Source organism: Oncorhynchus nerka, linkage group LG4 (genome assembly GCF_034236695.1).
Source record: "Oncorhynchus nerka isolate Pitt River linkage group LG4, Oner_Uvic_2.0, whole genome shotgun sequence".
NCBI classification, from domain to species: Eukaryota; Metazoa; Chordata; class Actinopteri; order Salmoniformes; family Salmonidae; genus Oncorhynchus; species Oncorhynchus nerka.
In genome coordinates, this window is record NC_088399.1 from 12,141,583 (window position 1) to 12,163,228 (window position 21,646).

The 21,646-nt window shown below is 44.0% G+C and overlaps 1 protein-coding gene across 1 annotated transcript; it reads left to right on the forward strand.

Moving 5' to 3' along the window:
- Window positions 1-1,277: 1,277 nt before the first annotated feature.
- Window positions 1,278-21,287, forward strand: LOC115118184 (interleukin-6 receptor subunit beta-like). Its single transcript, XM_029646755.2, has 16 exons — window positions 1,278-1,515; window positions 2,384-2,458; window positions 2,631-2,930; window positions 3,348-3,489; window positions 4,223-4,386; window positions 4,487-4,641; window positions 5,544-5,703; window positions 5,902-5,984; window positions 6,318-6,555; window positions 6,801-6,983; window positions 7,679-7,780; window positions 8,103-8,246; window positions 12,000-12,140; window positions 12,655-12,751; window positions 13,814-13,892; window positions 18,500-21,287. Exons 2-16 carry the CDS (start codon window positions 2,389-2,391, stop codon window positions 19,160-19,162), a joined length of 2,721 nt encoding a protein of 906 aa, XP_029502615.1. The 5' UTR covers window positions 1,278-1,515; window positions 2,384-2,388; the 3' UTR covers window positions 19,163-21,287.
- Window positions 21,288-21,646: the final 359 nt, after the last annotated feature.

The following is a 21,646-nucleotide window of genomic DNA, read 5'->3' on the forward strand; positions in this document are numbered from 1 at the left end:
GAGCGAATCGCTCTGAACGGTGCGAGGGCGAATCGCTCTGAACGGTGCGAGGGCGAATCGCTCTGAACGGTGCGAGAGCGAATCGCTCTGAACGGTGCGAGGGCGAATCGCTCTGAACGGTCCGAGAGCGAATCGCTCTGAACGGTCCGAGAGCGAATCGCTCTGAACGGTCCGAGGGCGAATCGCTCTGAACGGTGCGAGGGCGAATCGCTCTGAACGGTCCGAGAGCGAATCGTTCTGAACGGTCCGAGAGCGAATCGCTCTGAACGGTGCGAGGGCGAATCGCTCTGAACGGTCCGAGAGCGAATCGTTCTGAACGGTCCGAGAGCGAATCGCTCTGAACGGTGCGAGGGCGAATCGCTCTGAACGGTCCGAGAGCGAATCGTTCTGAACGGTCCAAGAGCGAATCGCTCTGAATTGATTAACGGACAATCTAACAGTGCTCTGAATTTAGGAACTCTTATTTCTTGAACTGCATTGTTGGTTCAGGGCTTGTAAGTAAGCATTTCACGGTAAGGTCTAGTCCTGCTGTTGTATTAGACGCTTGTGACAAATAACATTTGATTAGATTTGATGAGAGGAAGCCCAGTATGAGAAAATGGCGCAAATATGGATTTTGGCCAACATTATGATACTTTTCGCATTGATGAAACATTTGATTTCAATATAGTTTCCAAAACTAAAATCTATTACGAACAGAGTGGACTACGTTTGATAAATTTGACCCTGTACCAAAATACATTTTTTTTTTAAAGTGTTGGTTAGGAGTGCAAGGGCGAATTTAGTTATTGGACACGCGCACTCTACAGTATAGGCGTTTCCTAACGGAAATATGCAAATATATGCCAGAACGGCGACAAATGGATATCGTTAGCTCGTGCTGTCTCTGCCACCCTCCTTGCTTGTTCTGCCCACTATGACTCATTTTTTCCCATTGGGTTAGTTTATACAAATCTTTGGTGTAATCATTAGCCAAACAGTTGCATATGTTGCAACTAAAGCTAGAGTTTCTATTGGACAAATTCAAGTAGATTCAGCCCCGTTTAAGAAACGTTTTGCAACAGAATTGGCGTAATGAATACGCCCCTGGCATATCGTGGCGCATTCAGTGTAAGTGGGTGGAGACTAACTGGAAAACAGTAACGTAATGTATGCGTTTTGATTGGTAAGTATTTATGAGACAGACAATTCTTCTGGCAAATCACAAGGGAAACTATTCCGCGCAGTTAGTTTGCACAGATCTCTAGACAAGTATTTGTCAAACTGGACACATTCCTAGCTCAATGGTTATGTTTATATGTCTGTATTATTTACGCTGCTCCCCCGAAGTATTATAACTCGTGATGATTATGCAATGTACTGCTGGAAGTGGCGACAGTAAAGTAAGGTAGCCCCAGAGGAGGTATCGTATAGTTTTAGCTAAAATATGTTACATCCACATACTCTTATTTAGCGAAGTAAGATAGTATAGCGTTACAAAAAAAGGAGGAACCAAACAAGAAAAGTACATAAAAGGTGAGTATTTTTGTTGTTGTCATATCTTGTCTGGGTCTTCTAGTTGGCTACGCTAACTAACGTCGTTCTTACCCTATAGCATAAACCTTTTCAATAAATCTTTGTAACGCCAAACAACCCAATTATTTATATTAAGCTTGTAGGTATATGCTAACGCTACTTAGCTAACGTTTATGTTGCTCGATACTGTTTGCTCCCGAGTGTCGCAACGGTCTAAGGCACTGCATCTCAGTCACGACAGTACCTGGTTCCAGTCACTACAGTACCTGGTTCGAATCCAGGCTGTATCACACCCGGCCGTGATATGGAGGCCCATAGGGCGGCGCACAATTGGCCCTGCGCCGTCCGGGTTTGGCCTGAGTAGGCCGTCGTTGTAAATAATAATTTGATCTTAACTGACTTGCCTAGTTAAAAAGGTTTTAAAAACAGTGAGCAGCAAACACAATCAGCATTCTGGTATTTTCCTAGCTAGCTAATTATCTAAAATAATCACGTTGATAACTCTTTCATATGATGAAGTTACTGTTACAAGTAACGTTAGCAGGCAGAGCAAGATAATATTGTATTTCTTTTGAAGCTGTCATGTGATTGTCTGCCAAGAGTAAGTTAGCTAGCTACTGTTTGTTCCTAATAATATTGCTAGCTACAGTACCTATCCATACTTTTGTGGTTTTAGCTATACCTAGCTGGCTTCATCATTAGTTTCATTCGCTATAGGCCCTAGTCAGAGGGAAGGTGTCATAAAACTGAACTGTGACTTATTGGTAAAGTACTCAATATAAAATAAGGTGCCTAACCCATGTACCAGTGATGGGATAAAATGTAAGTTAGTCTTAGTGAGTCTGTGAATTTGTGAATCTTCCCTCAGGCATCATGGACCAGTCATCATACCGTTTGCTGCAGATTCTGTCCTTGGCATGTCTGGCCTGTAGGCTCACTTCTAGTAAGTGTACCACTACATTTAAAATGATATTTTTTGCAATTAAGCACTGCTCAGAAGGTGCTCTTATCCAGAGCGACTCCGTCTGATATGTTTGAATAAACCTCTACTGCACATAAACCCTTTAAAGTTGCTGTGTAGCATTGACTTGATGTGTGCTCTGGTCTTTTTCAAGGTTCTTTCAAAAACTACGGAACAATAATCCCACAATCTCCAACAGTGGAAATTGGGAAGGAATTCACCGCTACCTGTGTAGTCTATGAAGCTGCTAAAGCCACAGCGGATGACATCTACTGGACGAGTGGTGGCGTCATAGTGCCCAAAGAGCAGTACACCAAGATCAACGACTCAGCTGTTAACGTAACCATAACTATCACCAGGGAAACTGGAAAATGGCTACTTTGTAAAAAGAATGAGTCTCCCTCATCCTTAAACAAAAGTAAAACAATCCACGGGATTGAATTGACCAAAGGGTGTAAGTATGCCAAGGATTTCACATAAATAAAGGGTTATTTCATGTAAAAATGGAACATAATGTCCACGTAATGTAATTATTTGCCTGTAATTTGGGTTTGAATTTAGGTCTTCATTTGGTAAATATCTCTATTTCAATCTAATTTCTGAGTAATTCATTTGGATACAAATGCTATAATTTAGTACAGAAATAAAATCTAAATTCCCCCAAAGGAATATTTCATGTGTGATTTTCTTTCATATTCACACTGAAGGACCCTAAAGCTTTCTCTCAGTGTCAGGGTTGGGGTCAATTCAGTTTCAATTGACTTCCTGAATCGAAATGAATTGATCCCAACCTGCTCAGTGCAGTAGGTCAGTGGCTGTTAGTTTTGTTTTCTCTCATCAAATAACGGCAGCTGTTTGGTTTCTTGGTCAGATCCTCCTGAGAAGCCTGAGAATTTGTCCTGCATGGCTGTCCAGTTCGACCGACAGATTTCCTCCAATGTGACGTGCACATGGCAGCCTGGGAAAATGGACGAGAAGATAAGCACAACATTCACCTTGTTTGGAAGTGTAATGTGAGTGTCCCTATACACGTGTGTTATGTTGTTTTACCAGGTTGGTCTCATTGAGATAAACAAATCTATTTTACAACAAAGTACTACAGTTTAAAGACATACATTTACACATTGAGCAGACATGAAGCATTGAGGAGGTGTGGTGCATCTAGGGTCAACACATTGACAGCCCCCCACCTTCATTGTCCACCATAGAGTTTACTGTGGACTCATTCAGAGACTAGCTCTTGTAATTTCATGTCCTTAGCTCGTTCCAAGTGGATGGGGCAGAGAACTGGAGTGCTTTTTAAAAAAAAAAAAACGCTGGTCAGTATGGGCTTTAGGCACAGTCAACAAGGTACGGTCATGTGAGCGTAGCCAATATTTGTCTGCAGGACAATGTAGGTACTCAGGTAAAATGAGAGCTGTCTCCGTGTGGCCTTATGAATGAAAACGTACCAATGACTTAGTCTACGAAGAGCTAAGGAAGGCCAGCCAAGTCATATAGAGGCTACAGTGATGGGTGAGAAAGTTAAATGGGGTTAGATACATGATTGACATCAACATTTAATTGTCAATAGCTTTCAATAATCAGTGAATGGAAAACCTGGCTCCAGTTCTGAGAACCCCATTAAAAGTGTATGTGTCTTGTGTAAATTGCTGATTTTCTAATTGTTTAAAAATGTACATCATTATTGTGGTTGTCTTATTTTTTTTTTGTCTGGTGTCAAGATTTGTTTGTGTTCTTCTGCAGTGCCGTAAACCAGAACTACAGCACAAAAGCTCAGAGAAGCAGTGGATGCATCTACTTTGGCAACTTTCCAAACTATATGGAACTGGATATATGGGTAGACGTGGAAAACAATTTGGGGAAGGTTCGATCGGACATTCTGTTCATAATTGATCCGAATGAAATGGGTAAGTGGAGGCAAACGAACTATCCAAATGCCCTTTTAAGTTACAATGATTATCTTCTTCCAGAGTTTAATGGTGTGTGTGTGTGTGACCTTTTTTGCAGTGAAAACGAATCCCCCATTAGACGTCAATATTATTTCAGAGAAGAACTTTTCCAGGACCCTCTTAGTGAGCTGGAAGCACCCTATCCATGAAACTGTTGTCAAACTGAAATACAACCTCAGGTTCTGCACTGTGGGCTCTGGAGACTGGACTGAGGTAAATAGCAACAATCTCAGTGCAAGTTAAAGGGATGATTCACTGCAAATTCAGTTTGTTCAACGTTTAGTCAACTTCTGAAGTTTAAAAATGTCGAGATAAGTAGTCTTATCCAAAATGAATGGAAAGGATACGTTGCCATTAACAAAATGCCCATGAGTGGTTAGTTCAGGGGTACTCCGGGCAGAGCAAAAAAGTTTGCTGCCGTTCTACACATTTTGCCATTGGGTGAAGACAAATGCTTGCAGTTTTTAATATATCATCTGATGGTCAATGGGGACACCCGGTCAGTAATTTAACCATGCTTACTACAAGTTTAGATAGTCTAGCAGCCAGCTAACTTACCAATCTAAAACAATTTAGCTGACATGGGCCAATTGAGTGACTATTAGTGACTGACATAACAAGAGAGAAACCCTACTATTTTAACTCTCAACAGTATGTTGAGACCCAGACTCAGTCTCCCCACTCAAATTTTATTTGGGGAAATTGATCAGCGGGCTAATAAAATATATTTTCAGTAACAAAAATGTACTATTTTCAGTTGTTTGAAGCTGGTGTTCAAAACCGAAAGTAAAAAGATGCAAAAGCGGAACGCGAGGACAGGAAGAATAAAAATACCGCACATCGAACGGTCCTACTGCTTATCAGAGTTTCTTTCATGAAAATCTATAGCTCACATTTCTATGTGAATTTGGTCAGGTCGCCCACAAAGATCCATACTGGGCCTTTATTAAGTCATCTATCCTATTCTCATTCTTAGGTGTTCTCAACAGGGAATCAAACATGTTACTCTCATCTGAGTTTTGTCGGAGCTGTTTCAAATCAGCGTTCTGGTACGCACAAGTTTGTTGCCCCCTCATGTCCGTCAGTTGTCATATCCATTTAATTGACTCTTTTAGGTACCCCCAAATGACACTGAAAGTAGCAAGGAGTCTTTCCGTCTCCAATACCTTAAGCCAGACATGGAGCACGTAGTGCAGGTCCGCTGTATGCATCACACGGGCTACGGCTACTGGAGTGACTGGAGCGCGAACTCTACCGCCAGGACCCCAGAGGACAGTGAGTAGCCATGACAACAAGCATATGTCATACTATCATCTTTCATTTAACATTGTGGGCAACCATGTAAAGCTGTAGAACTGAAGTGGTGACTGTGTGTGAGTGATTTTAATAATATTGAGTGTGATCCAGGTAGGTAGTCTATATGGGACTGCCCACGTTTGATCATTATCTTTGAAATGGATTCTCTTTACCCAGAGCCTACAAGTAAACCAGACCTATGGAGAGTGGTCATTCCCAGTCAAGGCAAAAGTGAGCGGCGAGTGGAAGTGATATGTAAGGTAATAAAGACCATGCTGACCCTACAATGCTGATTTATCACTAGCTATATGGCTTGAATAATTGTTGGTGCAGGGCTCTACAGTGCAACCATTTTACTAGTATATGCACCTAAATGTTTTGCTGTACGACCTGAAATTTTCATTTTCGGAGTGCCATTGCGCCTAGAAAAATGAAAGATTATAGCTTTAATACCTCAAATATTTTGAATTATGCTCTGAATTATTTCTTTGTGTGCGCCGACATGTTTCATCTTGGGCTTACACGTGCTCCTTGTAACAAAGGTCAGCATAGAACCCTGTGGTGATTTGTTCGTTGCCTTCTTCCCGTCATAGGATCCAGTGGAGTCCAATGGAAGGATACGAGGCTACAACATCAAGATCCAAGATGGAGCCTGGGAGGTTGTGCCGGTCAATGGCTCTGAGCTGAACTCCAGGTCGCAGGAGAGGAAAATTATCCCCCTTTACCAGATTCCACTGTCTGACAGGAGAAGAGGCTCCATTGAATTGAAGGCCTGGAATTCTGTTGGCGAGTCTCCCCGAGCTTCTTTGGGCATTCCTAAATTGGCCCACGGTGTGTGACCTTGTCAGCTATATGTTTTCTCTCATTCTTCCTTTGTAAAATGTTACCAATAATAATGAATGATATTGGGTAATATATTATATTAACGTTTTATGTTAATACAATTCTCAAAGCAACAACTGAATGTTTGTCAAAAGAGACAATAGTGACGTCATGTGTTCTGCATGTTAACTGACTGGTTTTGAGATGCTCCTATCATGATGTCATGTTGTATCTGTGTGTGCCTTGTATTTCAGAGCCCCCTCCAGTGGCATCGCTCAGTTGTTTTAACCAGGACAGGAGGCTGTGGGTGGAGTGGCAGCCGCCCAATGTGGAGGCCACAGGGGTGACTGAGTATGTCCTGGAGTGGGGTTTGGTCAGTGACGGAGCGATAGACTGGCAGAGAGAACCTAGACACAACAGGAAGGCACCCATTAAAGGTAAGACTGAGACACATGCTGAAGGGTAGTAACTTCTAAACGTGAAATATCCTTATTCATGTTACCATACTAGAACTGAGGTTATGGAAATCTACTGAGTGCAGGAAGAACATGTTATTGAAGGGCCACAGTTTTGGTTCCAGTTCAACAGATGAGGTAGGAAGCCGTGAATTGGGGAGGAGTGAGGAATTTGAGCCGATGTCAGGTAAGAGGAAGTGAGAAAGAACAGGCATTACAAAAGTCTTGTCTAGCAACAGATGTATTGGCTGTCCAGATGTGTAAGGAGGAGACTCAGCATAGGAGGAAGGTATAAATACTGGTTCTGGTGTAAACATGTCTTTGTTGTTGCAGCTGTTTGACCCAGTGGGTGAATAAACCTGGTTGGAGCTTTTCCTAGTCCCTTAATTTCTACTTTTTTAAATTTTTGTTAGTTATAACCTAACAATGCCATGTTTTTAACTGACAATTGTCTTGTAGTTTGGCTACTCTGTGGATGTCTTTCTACAGGTTTTGATGATTATGTTGACTAGGGATGAGTTAGATTAAAAAAAACACGTTAAATCAAACCCATCAACTAATTGATTATTAAAAAACTTGTTGATCAATCAAAACTGGGATGAAATTTACATTTACATTTAAGTCATTTAGCAGACGCTCTTATACATCTGAACTTTATTGTACTGTTCCCAATCAAGGTACCCTTCAGAGATTTAAGCTCTACAATATATCTGTGTATCCCATGTACTCTGGGTGGACTGGGAAACCATTAACCACTGCATGCTTTCTGGAACAAGGAGGTAAGAAATCAAACTAGTACTGGTCACTACACTACAGTATACACAGTGTAGTATCTATAGGAGTGGTTTCACAGATTAAGAGTAATCCTGGTTTTACAGACATTAAAACTAGTCCTGGACTAAAAAGCATGCTCAATGGAGAATCTCCACTTAAATAGCTCTTCAGTCCAGGATTTGGCTTTATCTGTGTCTCTGAAACCGCCACATAAATTTCAATCATTGATATACCAGTGTTATGATATTTGCTACAGTAGCTGGTGGCAAACATGTAAATGTTGAATAATGTTAACTGCTGTTTCCCCACCGGTTCTGGTTGCTGCAGCTCCACTGGGGGGTCCCTCTGTGAAAGTGAGGAGAACAGGGAAGAGCAACGCTGAGGTGGAATGGATGGAGATTCCGCTGGACAAACGGCGAGGCTTCATCACAAACTACACAATATTCTACATCACGGGAGGCAAGGAACACTGTAAGGAAGCCCACCTTGTAGATGTATTACTATAGTACACTGAACAAAAATATAAACACAACATTTCAACGATTCTACCGAGTTACAGTTCATATAAGGAAATTAATCAAATGTAATGCATGTATTAGGCTCTAATACAGAGATGCATCTGTTGGTCACAGATACCTTTAAAAAGAAAAGGATCAGTAGATCAGAAAACCAGTCAGTATCTTGTGTGACCACCATTTGCCTCATCCAGCACGACACATCTCCTTCGCATAGAGCTGATCCGGCTGTTAATTGCGGCCTGTGCGAATATTGTCTCACTCCTCTTCAATGGCTATGTGAAATTGCTGGATATTGGCTGGAACTGTAACATGCTGCCGTACACACATTTTCAGCTTCCAGGAATTGTTCACAGATCCTTGCAACATGGGGGTCGTGCATTATCATGCTGAAACATGAGGTGATGGCAGTGGATGAATGGCACGACAATGGGCCTTAGGATCTCATCCCAGTATCTCTGCATTCCAATTGCCATTGATAAAATGCAATTGTGTTCGTTGTCCGTAGCTTATGCCTGCCCATACCATAACCCCACCGCCACCATTGGGCACTCTGTTCACAACGTTGACATCAGCAAACCGCTCGCCCACACAACACCATCAAATTAAAACTTTTATTGGTCACATGCAGATGTTAATGCGAGTGTAGCGAAATGCTTGTGCTTCTAGTTCCGACCGTGCAGTAATATCTAACAATTTCACAACATCTACCTTATACACACAAGTGTAAAGGAATGAATAAGAATATGTACATATAAATATGGATGAGCGATGGCCGATGCAGTAGATGGTACAGTATTTACATGATGAGTAATGTAGGGTATGTAAACATTATATAAAGTGGCATTGTTTTAAGTGACTAGTGATACATTTATTACATCAAATTTTTAATTATTAAAGTGGCTAGAAATTTGAGTCAGTATGTTGGCAGCAGCCACTCAATGTTAGTGATAGCTGTTTAACAGTCAAATGGCCTTGTGGTAAAAGCTGTTTTTCAGTCTCTCGGTTCCTGCTTTGATGCATCTGTACTGACCTCGCCTTCTGGATGATAACGGGGTGAACAGGCAGTGGCTCGGGTGGGTGTTGTCCTTGATGATCTTTATGGCCTTCCTGTAACATCGGGTGGTGTAGGTGTCCTGGAGGGCAGGTAGTTTGCCCCCGGTGATGCGTTGTGCAGACCTCACTACCCTCTGGAGAGCCTTGCGGTTGTGGGCGGAGCGGTTGCCGTACTAGGCGGTGATACAGCCCAAGAGGATGCTCTCGATTGTGCATCTGTAAAAGTTTTAGTGTTTTTGGTGACGAGTCAAATTTCTTCAGCCTCCTGAGGTTGAAGAGGCGCTGCTGCACCTTCTTCACAACGCTGTCTGTGTGGGTGGACCTTTTAAGTTTGTTCGTGATGTGTACGTTGAGGAACTTAACTTTTCACCTTCTCCACTACTGTCCCGTGGATAGGGGGGTGCTCCCTCTGCTGTTTCCTGAAGTCCACGATCATCTCCTTTGTTTTGTTGAGTGTGAGGTTATTTTCCTGACAACACACTCCCAGGGCCCTCACCTCCTCCCTATAGGCCGTCTCGTTGTTGTTTGTAATCAAGCCTACCACTGTAGTGTCGTCTGCAAACTTGATGATTGAGTTGGAGGCTGGCCATGCAGTTTTGGGTGAACAGGGAGTACAGGAGAGGGTTGAGAAAGCACCCTTGTGTGGCCCCAGTGTTGAGGATTAGCGGGGTGGAGATGTTGTTTCCTACCCTCACCACCTGGGGGCGACCCATCAAAGTCCATGACCCAGTTGCACAGGGTCTTGAGCTTAATGACAAGTTTGGAGGGTACCATGGTGTTAAATGCTGCCCGATACAGTTGAAACCCTGATTAATCCGTGAAGTGCGCACTTCTCCAGTGTGCCAGTGGCCATCAAAGGTGAGCATTTGCCCACTGAAGTCGGTTAGGATGCCGAACTGCAGTCCGATCAAGACCCTGGTGAGGGATTAGCTTCCATGAGACGGTTTCAGTTTGTGCAGAAATTCTTAGGTTGTGCAAACCCACAGTTTCATCAGGTGGCTGGTCTCAGATGATCCCGCAGGTGAAGAAGCCGGATGTGGAGGTCCTGGGTTGGCGTGGTTACACGTGGTCTGTGGATGTGGAGGTCCTGGGCTGGCGTGGTTACACGTGGTCTGTGGATGTGGAGGTCCTGGGCTGGCGTAGTTACACGTGGTCTGTGGATGTGGAGGTCCTGGGCTGGCGTGGTTACACGTGGTCTGTGGATGTGGAGGTCCTGGGCTGGCGTGGTTACACGTGGTCTGTGGATGTGGAGGTCCTGGGCTGGCGTGGTTACACGTGGTCTGTGGATGTGGAGGTCCTGGGCTGGCGTGGTTACACGTGGTCTGTGGATGTGGAGGTCCTGGGCTGGCGTGGTTACACGTGGTCTGTGGATGTGGAGGTCCTGGGCTGGCGTAGTTACACGTGGTCTGTGGATGTGGAGGTCCTGGGCTGGCGTGGTTACACGTGGTCTGTGGATGTGGAGGTCCTGGGCTGATGTGGTTACACGTGGTCTGTGGATGTGGAGGTCCTGGGCTGGCGTGGTTACACGTGGTCTGTGGATGTGGAGGTCCTGGGCTGGCGTGGTTACACGTGGTCTGTGGATGTGGAGGTCGTGGGCTGGCGTAGTTACACGTGGTCTGCGGTTGTGAGGCCGCAACTTGAGACATCTGTGGCATTTTTTTTTGTTGACACAACTGCACATTTTAGTGACCTTTTATTGTCCCCAGCACAAGGTGCACCAGTGTAATGAACATGCTGTTTAAATCAACCTGTTGATATGCCACACCTGTCAGGTGGATGGATTACCTTGGCAAAGGAGAAATGCTCTTTAACAGGGATATTAATACATTTAGAGAAATATGCTTTGTTGTGCGTATGAAACTTTTCCGGGATCTTTTTATTTCAGCTCATGAAACATGGGACCAGCACTACATGTTGCATTTTTATATTTTTGTTCAGTAAATGAATAGAAAACATAACGCCTGTAACTCCTTCCCCCTTAATAAGATAACAAATATATCCTATATTTTTGTTGGACAAGTTTGTTCACAACCAACCAGAAAATAACTTCCATCTCACAGCATGATCCATTTAAAGGAGTCCCTACTTAAAGGTGTCGCCTTCTCCAATATAAACATGGTGTTCTTAAAGGAATAACTCAGGATTTTGGCAATGAAGCCCTTTATCTACTTCCCCAGTCAGATTAACTCGTTTATACCATTTTTATGTCTCTGCATGCAGTTTGAAGGAAGTTCAAGTAGGGTAGGGTAGCCTAGTGGTTAGAGTGTTGGACTAGTAACTGGAAGGTTGCAAGTTCAAATCCCCGAGCTGACACAAGGTACAAATCTGTCATTCTGCCCCTGAACAGGCAGTTAACCCACAGTTCCTAGGCTGTCATTGAAAATAATAATTTGTTCTTAACTGACTTGCCTAGTTAAATAAAGGTAAAATAAAGATAAAAGGCTTCATTGCCAAAATCCTGAAGTATCCCTTTAATCATACCTTTTTTTTTATGAACATGTTCTGACTATGGATCCCCTTTACTATTATTATATATACCAGGAAGTACTGATATTTGTAAGTACAGTTAGTGCTGGTATTTGTCCAACTTAAACATTTACATCTGCAATCAAGAAAAACATGAATTTGAATGAATTTCTTTGTTGTTTTTCAGCAATAGTTGTCTCCCCGGACACCTACTCTTACACAGTGGAGGGCCTGGCCAGCAACAGTAAGCAGGTGGTGCGGATCATGGCCTCTACAGTACAAGGCTCGACAAATGGCTCGGCCCTGTCGTTCAATACTCTGATGTATGGTGAGTGAAGCATTGTTTAACGGACACTTCATGCTATATACAGTGTATTCAAAGTATTCAGACCCCTTGAATTTTTCCACATTTTGTAGATTGAGGAAAATCCTTTTTAGAATTGTAATCCTTTTTTAAGAATAAGGCTGTAACGTACCAAAATGTGGAAAAAGGGAGAAGGGGTTTGAATACTTTCCGACTGTTCCAGTTCAGTACTGTTCAATATATTCTGTATCCCGATAATGCTTTGTGTATGTAACATCCTGACATTGACTCAATCTGCAATATGTCTAGTTAAGACCTCCAGTCCTCAACACTTTAAGGTGCAAATACAGTTAATAGTCACTACTTGATTCTATTCTGTGTGTCCTCCTAGTTCTTTTCCCTGCAGTAGTTGTACTCGATCTTCAATCTGTGTTTGTCCACAGGTTTTTTTTTTTTTTGAGGAATGTTTTCCTGGCCAAGATGGTTGTCTGTTCTAGTGTCCTTTTTTAAAATGTAATTCTGTGTGTTTGTCCCTCAGCTCCTGGGCAGATGGAAGCCACCGTGGTGTCTGTGTGCATCGGCGTCCTGTTTGTCATAGTGCTAACTGTGTCCCTCTGCATGTACAAAATTGACTTGTAAGTCACAACCACACACTATTGAATTGTTTGAAATAGAATGTACTACTCTACATTTTACATTTTGAATGTGTACAATTGCTTCAGTGTGATGTTGAGTTGTAAGAGCGTTGACTCAGGGTTGTGTAACACAAATTCATTGTAACCCCCCCCCCCGAGTCAGACATATTTTAAGAATTCTGGTACGATTGCGCTTTTGACTTCAGGTATTCAACAAACAATGTTTATTGAAACTTGTATGGCAGAAACTCTATAGGAAGAGAGACTGCAGATTCTTTCAAACAACTTTATTATCAGATTTGCAAAAGTGAATCGGATCAACCATCACTAAGAATAGTTCAGAGTTGAAAGCTTCACGAATCAAGTTGTCTCCTTTTATGGAAAGTACATTTATTTTTGACAGGATGCAGATGTGCAGAAACAGGCCCTGGGAGCATGTAAAAAGTCATTTAGCTCGTCTGTGTAGATCAAGATAGCTGATATCGCCACGATTCTCTGTTCCTCCCTGCTCTTCCCACATAGCTAAATTCCTGCCGATCGTCAACACATACTGCGGTCACACCCAAAAGGCTCATAAATCTAATACGCTCAGATTTTATGACTTAGTCACACAAGACAAGTTTGTATCAGTAAAAAATACTATCATATAACAATGGACAATTATTTGAAGTCAAACAGCATAGTATGTCGTGAATATTAATTTCCTCCACACTTGATAGCAGATTAGTTCAACCATGCTCTCTTGCTGACGTGTTACTGCTGGGTCAAACGCTTCATACCACACATCAGCGGGTCTGTGTTTTAACAAGTAAACACTCCCAAGGAAAAACATAGGACTGTGTATGGAGAGAATTTTATTCCTAGCGCCTTTGTCCATTGCTCAAGAGCCTTCACTCATGATAATACAAGTCTAGTGTGTGATACTAAATCGGCGTCCCAAATGGCACCCTATTCCCTATATAGTGTACTACTTTTAGACCAGAGCCCATAGGGAATATGGTGCCATTTGGTATGAGTCCTAAACAACATGTTCTAATGAAACTCTGTCCCTTTCTTCTGTAGGATAAAAAAGATCTGGCCACCGGTTCCAGATCCCTCCAACAGTACTATCGCTAACTGGTCGCCTGATTTCCCCACCAAAGTAAGTTGAAGTGCCTCCTGTGCTGATCTATGAGAGAGTTCAGAACATCACACTGGCTGAGTCACTTTTTTTGACTCACAGTACCCTCTGTAATTTTTGGGACAGGGAAGCGTTCTTCCTTTAGCTCTATACTTCAACAGTTTGGATTTGAAACCAAACAATGACTAGGAGGTTAAAGTGCAGACTGTCAGCTTTAATTTGAGGGTATTTTCATCCATATCAGGTGAACCGTTGTCATTGTATTTTCACTTTTATTGAAAATAAGAATGTATTGTTTTTTAAACAGTTCTGCATGAATGTGGATGCTACAATGATTACGGAAAATCTTGTCAAGTGTGAAATTTACAGACGCACAAACATCATACCTCTCCAAAAAACGCTATCCTCCCCTGTTATTGTAATGGTGAGAGGTTTGTATGTCTCGGGGCTATGATATAAAACACTATCCTCCCCTGTTATTGTAATGGTGAGAGGTTTGTATGTCTCGGGGCTATGATATAAAACGCTATCCTCCCCTGTTATTGTAATGGTGAGAGGTTTGTATGTCTCGGGGCTATGATATAAAACGCTATCCTCCCCTGTTATTGTAATGGTGAGAGGTTTGTATGTCTCGGGGCTATGATATAAAACGCTATCCTCCCCTGTTATTGTAATGGTGAGAGGTTAGTATGCCTCGGGGGTATGATATAAAACACTATCCTCCCCTGTTATTGTAATGGTGAGAGGTTAGTATGCCTCGGGGGTATGATATAAAACACTATCCTCCCCTGTTATTGTAATGGTGAGAGGTTAGTATGCCTCGGGGGTATGATATAAAACACTATCCTCCCCTGTTATTGTAATGGTGAGAGGTTAGTATGCCCCGGGGGTATGATATAAAACGCTAACCTCCCCTGTTATTGTAATGGTGAGAGGTTAGTATGCCTCGGGGGTATGATATAAAACACTATCCTCCCCTGTTATTGTAATGCTGAGAGGTTAGTATGCCTCGGGGGTATGATATGTGTCTCTCTAACTTTCTCACTCATCATTATTCACGATTCTTTCAGGATTATCAATAATCATGGTAGCATCCACATTAATGTAGAAGTGTTTAGAAACATTCTATTCTTCATATTTACAATACAAGACACTCCAAAATGACAATACATTATTTACCATGCATTTCTATTGGGCACAAATAATCAGAAACACAACCAAAACAAACAGCAAATGCATCCAACAAATGTGTATTCACAAGCTTTACGTAAACATTGCGTGCTTTGAATATGGGACCAAATACTAAACTTTTTATTACTTTAATACACAATTGAAGGGGGGGGGGGGGGGGGGGGCTCTAAACGGTTCCCCCGATATGGATGAAAATACACTCGGATGAGAACTTAGTCTGCACTTTAACCTCAGTCATTGTATCATTTCAGAGCCAAACCACCACCACCAACAACAACATGTGTCACTGTCCTAATAACTATGGAGGCCACTAAATTGATCTGTGATGAGCTATGAATATTTACTGGGATCCTGTCTACTCTCCACTGATCGTAACATCATTGTGGTTGTGTGAGCAGTACGTGTGGTTCTCCTAGACGACAGGTGATAGGACCAACAGATCAAAATAATTGTTTATTCGCACCGTTCACACAATTTGGACCACTATAGTCACCTTAAATGTTTCTTTGCATTTTGGATTACGGTTATCAGTAGACATTTATCTACTTTACTCACTACTTGGAGTGGCTATGGCCCTCCTCACGCTCTCTAGCTATGGCCCTCCTCACGCTCTCTAGCTGTGGCCCTCCTCACGCTCTCTAGCTGTGGCCCTCCTCACGCTCTCTAGCTGTGGCCCTCCTCACGCTCTCTAGCTGTGGCCCTCCTCAGGCTCTCTAGCTGTGGCCCTCCTCAGGCTCTCTAGCTGTGGCCCTCCTCAGGCTCTCTAGCTGTGGCCCTCCTCAGGCTCTCTAGCTGTGGCCCTCCTCAGGCTCTCTAGCTGTGGCCCTCCTCAGGCTCTCTAGCTGTGGCCCTCCTCAGGCTCTCTAGCTGTGGCCCTCCTCAGGCTCTCTAGCTGTGGCCCTCCTCAGGCTCTCTAGCTGTGGCCCTCCTCAGGCTCTCTAGCTGTGGCCCTCCTCAGGCTCTCTAGCTGTGGCCCTCCTCAGGCTCTCTAGCTGTGGCCCTCCTCAGGCTCTCTAGCTGTGGCCCTCCTCAGGCTCTCTAGCTGTGGCCCTCCTCAGGCTCTCTAGCTGTGGCCCTCCTCAGGCTCTCTAGCTGTGACCCTCCTCAGGCTCTCTAGCTGTGACCCTCCTCAGGCTCTCTAGCTGTGACCCTCCTCAGGCTCTCTAGCTGTGACCCTCCTCAGGCTCTCTAGCTGTGACCCTCCTCAGGCTCTCTAGCTGTGACCCTCCTCAGGCTCTCTAGCTGTGACCCTCCTCAGGCTCTCTAGCTGTGGCCCTCCTCAGGCTCTCTAGCTGTGGCCCTCCTCACGCTCTCTAGCTGTGGCTCTCAGGGTTGGGCTCAATTCCATTTCAGTTCAAGATGAGAATAAAAAATGTAATTCATGCGTTTTTCAGTCCAGTTAACTACATAGCGTTTTCGCTATGTAGTTAACGTTAGCTAGTGCTAGTCGGCTGTACCTGTGCCAAGGGTATTCCCTCTTCTATAGCTTGTTCTCTATCTTAAAAATAAAAAAAATGGTGGGCCAACATGTTTTCAGCACTTTTATTTCCATGACTGATCAAAACTCGTCGTCTCTCTGCAGCAGACATATAGTGAGCAATATGTTTGTCACATCATATCGCAATAAAATCGCAGTATCGAAATACAATATATCGAATCACAATCATATCGTATTTACTCCCCTGTAAGGTGATGATATGGTGAGGTCCCGCTGTGTGGTGATGATATGGTGAGGTCCCGCTGTGTGGTGATGATATGGTGAGGTCCCGCTGTGTGGTGATGATATGGTGAGGTCCCGCTGTGTGGTGATGATATGGTGAGGTCCCGCTGTGTGGTGATGATATGGTGAGGTCCCGCTGTGTGGTGATGATATGGTGAGGTCCCGCTGTGTGGTGATGATATGGTGAGGTCCCGCTGTGTGGTGATGATATGGTGAGGTCCCGCTGTGTGGTGATGATATGGTGAGGTCCCGCTGTGTGGTGATGATATGGTGAGGTCCCGCTGTGTGGTGATGATATGGTGAGGTCCCGCTGTGTGGTGATGATGTGGTGAGGTCCCGCTGTGTGGTGATATGGTGAGGTCCCGCTGTGTGGTGATGATATGGTGAGGTCCGCTGTGTGGTGATGATATGGTGAGGTCCCGCTGTGTGGTGATGATATGGTGAGGTCCCGCTGTGTGGTGATGATATGGTGAGGTCCCGCTGTGTGGTGATGATATGGTGAGGTCCCGCTGTGTGGTGATGATATGGTGAGGTCCCGCTGTGTGGTGATGATATGGTGAGGTCCCGCTGTGTGGTGATGATATGGTGAGGTCCCGCTGTGTGGTGATGATATGGTGAGGTCCCGCTGTGTGGTGATGATATGGTGAGGTCCCGCTGTGTGGTGATGATATGGTGAGGTCCCGCTGTGTGGTGATGATATGGTGAGGTCCCGCTGTGTGGTGATGATATGGTGAGGTCCTCAGCTGTGTGGGATGATATGGTGAGGTCCCGCTGTGTGGGATGATATGGTGGTCATGGGGATGATATGGTGAGGTCCCTCTGCGTGGGGATGATATGGTATGGCGAGCTCCCTCTGCGTGGGGATGATATGGTATGGCGAGCTCCCTCTGCGTGGGGATGATATGGTATGGCGAGCTCCCTCTGCGTGGGGATGATATGGTATGGCATGGTGAACTCCCTCAGCGTGGGGATGATATGGCATGGTGAACTCCCTCAGCGTGGGGATGATATGGTATGGCGAGCTCTCTCTGCGTGGGGATGATATGGTATGGCGAGCTCCCTTGCTATGTTTAAAAAAATATATATAATAATAATAATTTTCTCCCTGATTTCATGGTTTCCAATTGGTAGTTGCAGTCTTGTCTCATCGCTGCAACTCCCGTATGGATTCGGGAGAGGCGAAACACAGCCAAGCCGCACTGCTGCTTGACAAAATGCCCACTTAAACCGGAAGCCAGCCGCACCAATGTGTTTGAGGAAACACAGTGCACCTGGCGACCGTGTCAGTGTGCACTGCGCCCGGCCTGCCACAGGAGTCGCTAGTGCGCGATGGGACAAAAACATTCCTGCTGGCCAAACCCTCCCCTAACCCGGACAACACTGGGCCAATTGTGCGCCGCCCCATGAGTGCCGGCTGCGAGCCTGGACTCAAACCAGGATCTCTAGTGGCACAGCTAGCACTGCGATGCAGTGCCTTAGACCACTGCGCCACTCGGGAGGCGAGGTCCCTCAGTATGGTGATCATATCGTATCGTGATGTCCCTGGCAATTCCCAGCCCTAATTACTATGCCTTTCTATTCACTAAGCACATGTTGCTAGATGCAGATCTGCATCCATTTCAGTCATTTTACCATTTTTATTTTCTCAGTGTATAATAACATGGATGTGAAATAGACCTTATATAGAACTTGACTTAACCCTCCTTTTCAATCTCAGGCTGTCAGTCCCAAGGAGAGTGTGCTGGGCGACGTGAGTGTGGTGGAGGTGGACGTATTCGACAGGAAGTCGCTGTGCGAAGAGGATAAGGCGGGCCTGCCGCTCAAGAAGGACAAGTACCTGTCGGAGGAGCACAGCAGCGGCATTGGCGGCTCTTCTTGCATGTCGACGCCACGCCAGAGCGTCTCGGACAGTGAGGAAGGCGGTGACTCGGGCCAGACCACGACCAGCACCGTCCAATACTCGTCGGTGGTGGCCTCCAACGGCTACAAGGGCCAGTCCCCTTGTACTCTGCCCCAGTCCCCCTGCACTCTGCTCCAGACCCCCCAGTGCGGCTCCTCACAGTCCCAGACGCCCAGCTTCGCCCGCTCTGAGTCCACCCAACCCCTGCTGGACAGCGAAGAGAGCCAGGAGGGCAGTGGTCAGTCCCACCAGCGGAACCCCTACTTCAGCCGTTCACCTGTGGCTAGCAAAAGCAGAGACCCGAGGGACAGGAACCAGCTGGAGATGGAGGAGCAGGGGTTGGCTTCGCTCCGGTTCTGCCCTCTGGAGGAGGGGTCACAACAGACCACGCCCACAGATGAGGGACAGTCCCCTGACGAACAGCCAGGCCCCGTTCCTAGCTATATGCCTCAGCTGAGGGGCCACAGGCAACCGTGTTAGGAGAGGAGAACAAATGGTGACTTTAGTTCGAAGTCGTCTCACTTCATTCATTTATCCCTCCTTTGTGCCTTGGTTCATTTCAGACATTCATTTATCCCTCCTTTGTGCCTTGGTTCATTTCAGACATTCATTTATCCCTCCTTTGTGCCTTGGTTCATTTCAGACATTCATTTATCCAGCCTTTGTGCCTTGGTTCATTTCAGACATTCATTTATCCAGCCTTTGTGCCTTGGTTCATTTCAGACATTCATTTATCCCTCCTTTGTGCCTTGGTTCATTTCAGACATTCATTTATCCCTCCTTTGTGCCTTGGTTCATTTCAGACATTCCGTTCAAGATTTCAAATGATTAATTACGTCGGCATATTATTTTTGCACCCATGAACTTCCTACAGACATCCTAACTTGCCTCATTAAATCTCTTTTTAAGTGGATGACAGTTTGCCTCCAAGCCTTCAGCTTGTATGTGGAGTTTTTGTTTTAACATTCCAAGAAGCAAATAGACCACTTTTTCATGTTATAATCAGTGTAATACATGTGATTCTGAGGTGCTGTATCTTATAGTTAAGACTAGACGGGCAGTGTATAACATCTTTTCTCTTAGCAACCACCATCTCAATCAGTTCACATGACAGACAGGAGTTTATAGACACAGGTCAGGCATTACTAATCAATGATGAACATCTGATTTTCATCTTTACAACGCATATGCTGTACATGAATGTAATTAACAGATCTCGTCGGTCTCAAACAGCAATGTCCCAGAGGAGCTAGGCACCAAACAGTAGAAAACAGGGAGGAGCTACAAGGACCTGTCCAATAAGAAATGCTCATTTTCGCTAGTTGGCCCTAATGAAGATGACTGTTCCCAGGATGGTAGATTGAATGGTAAAGTGTTCCAGTGTGGCATATTTTCTTTTTTCTTCATAGTAACTAGGACCATGTCTATGGACTGAAGTAATGCCTCACAATGAAAAGTTTACTCAATTTAAAAGCCTCTTCAGTAGCTAGTGAGCTTTGTACTGTTTATCATTCGTTGTGTTAGCTTCACCTGTCGTCTGAAGAGCATAGTCTAGAAGTGGGCGCTGATCTCTACAAACTGGCCAAGTTGAATTTATAGTGCATTTGGAAAGTACTCGGACCCTTTCTCCACATTTTGCTATGAGACTCAAATTGAGCTCCGGCGCATCCTGTTTCCTTTGATCATCCTTGATGTTTCTACAACTTGATTTATTGGGCATCATTTGGCAAGGTGCACCCACACCTGTCTATATAATGTCCCGAAACAAAATGTGGGAAAAGTCCAGGGGTCTGAATTCTTTCCGAATGCAGTGTAGAATAGAAAAGAGGACTTAAAGGAAGCCAACATGTGACACTAACCAATACAACAGGACCCCTTGAAATATGCTACACTAGTCAGTATATGACTGGTGACATGGCGTCATTTCAGGTAGGGAATCAGTAGAAAAACTGTTTGACAAATGTATATTTGCCTTTTTACAATGCCTTAAGAATTTTTATTCGAGGTCTACTTGACATGCCGTTTTGAATTCTGCTCCAAGTCATCTTTAGACTTGATCTGTTGCCAAAGACCTTAATACCCAGGAATTACAAAATGTTTCTTCTATGTAATTACTATTTTTGTTTTTAAATACAATATTTATTTTATTTTAAATTGATCCTTTAATAAGGACATTGTGGTTAAATTTAACGAAAGGTAAAGCAGTGCTATGCAAGTTCCCTGTCCATCTGGTTCCAGGTCAGATTTTAGAGAGATTACTGGTACAGTATTATATGTACTGAAAAGGAAGATTGTATTATTTCTTACAGGTATATCTTTTTATATGAATTAGTTTGTTTGTTTTGTCATGAAAATAGTTTGTTTGGAATGTACAGATCTCAACTGGACCTCCAAATGAGTTTCTACAGCAAGGAGTATGCTCGGAAATTAATGTACGTTTACCTACATTTGAATGTTGCTACTTATGAAAACTATTCTGACATCACTCAGTTAACACTACATTTCCATTGTATACAGAGAACAGCCTAGTATTTCACTGCATGCAACCATAACATACACCCTTTTTGGAGCAGTCTTAAGTATGAAATAAACTAGTTTAAATGCCTGATTTTTGTCTTCATCATTTCATAAAGTCAACCGTATTAACCATGTGAAGGAATCCAGTGTTGTGTTATCCATGTGAAGGAATCCACAGTGTTGTGTGTTATCCATGTGAAGGAATCCACAGTGTTGTGTGTTATCCATGTGAAGGAATTATTTTTTTATGCTTCTTGTCAAGCGGCATACAGGTAACTGCCAAAATAAAGGAAACCCCAACATAGTGTCTTAGTAGGGCGTTGGGCCACCACGAACCAGAACTGATTCAATGCGTCTTGGCATAGATTCTACAAGTGTCTGGAACTCTATTGGAGGGATACGACACCATTGTTATGAGAATTTCCATAATTTAGTGTTTTGTTGGTG

What these genes read in the sequence shown, in the direction of transcription:
- LOC115118184 (XM_029646755.2), top strand. Translation starts at nt 2,389, where the DNA reads ATGGACCAGTCATCATACCGTTTGCTGCAGATTCTGTCCTTGGCATGT. An exon ending in CAGGAAGGCACCCATTAAAG is followed by an intron (nt 6,984 to 7,678) that starts GTAAGACTGAGA and finishes TTCCCAATCAAG; the next exon opens with GTACCCTTCAGAGATTTAAG. An exon ending in CGCCTGATTTCCCCACCAAA is followed by an intron (nt 13,893 to 18,499) that starts GTAAGTTGAAGT and finishes TTTCAATCTCAG; the next exon opens with GCTGTCAGTCCCAAGGAGAG.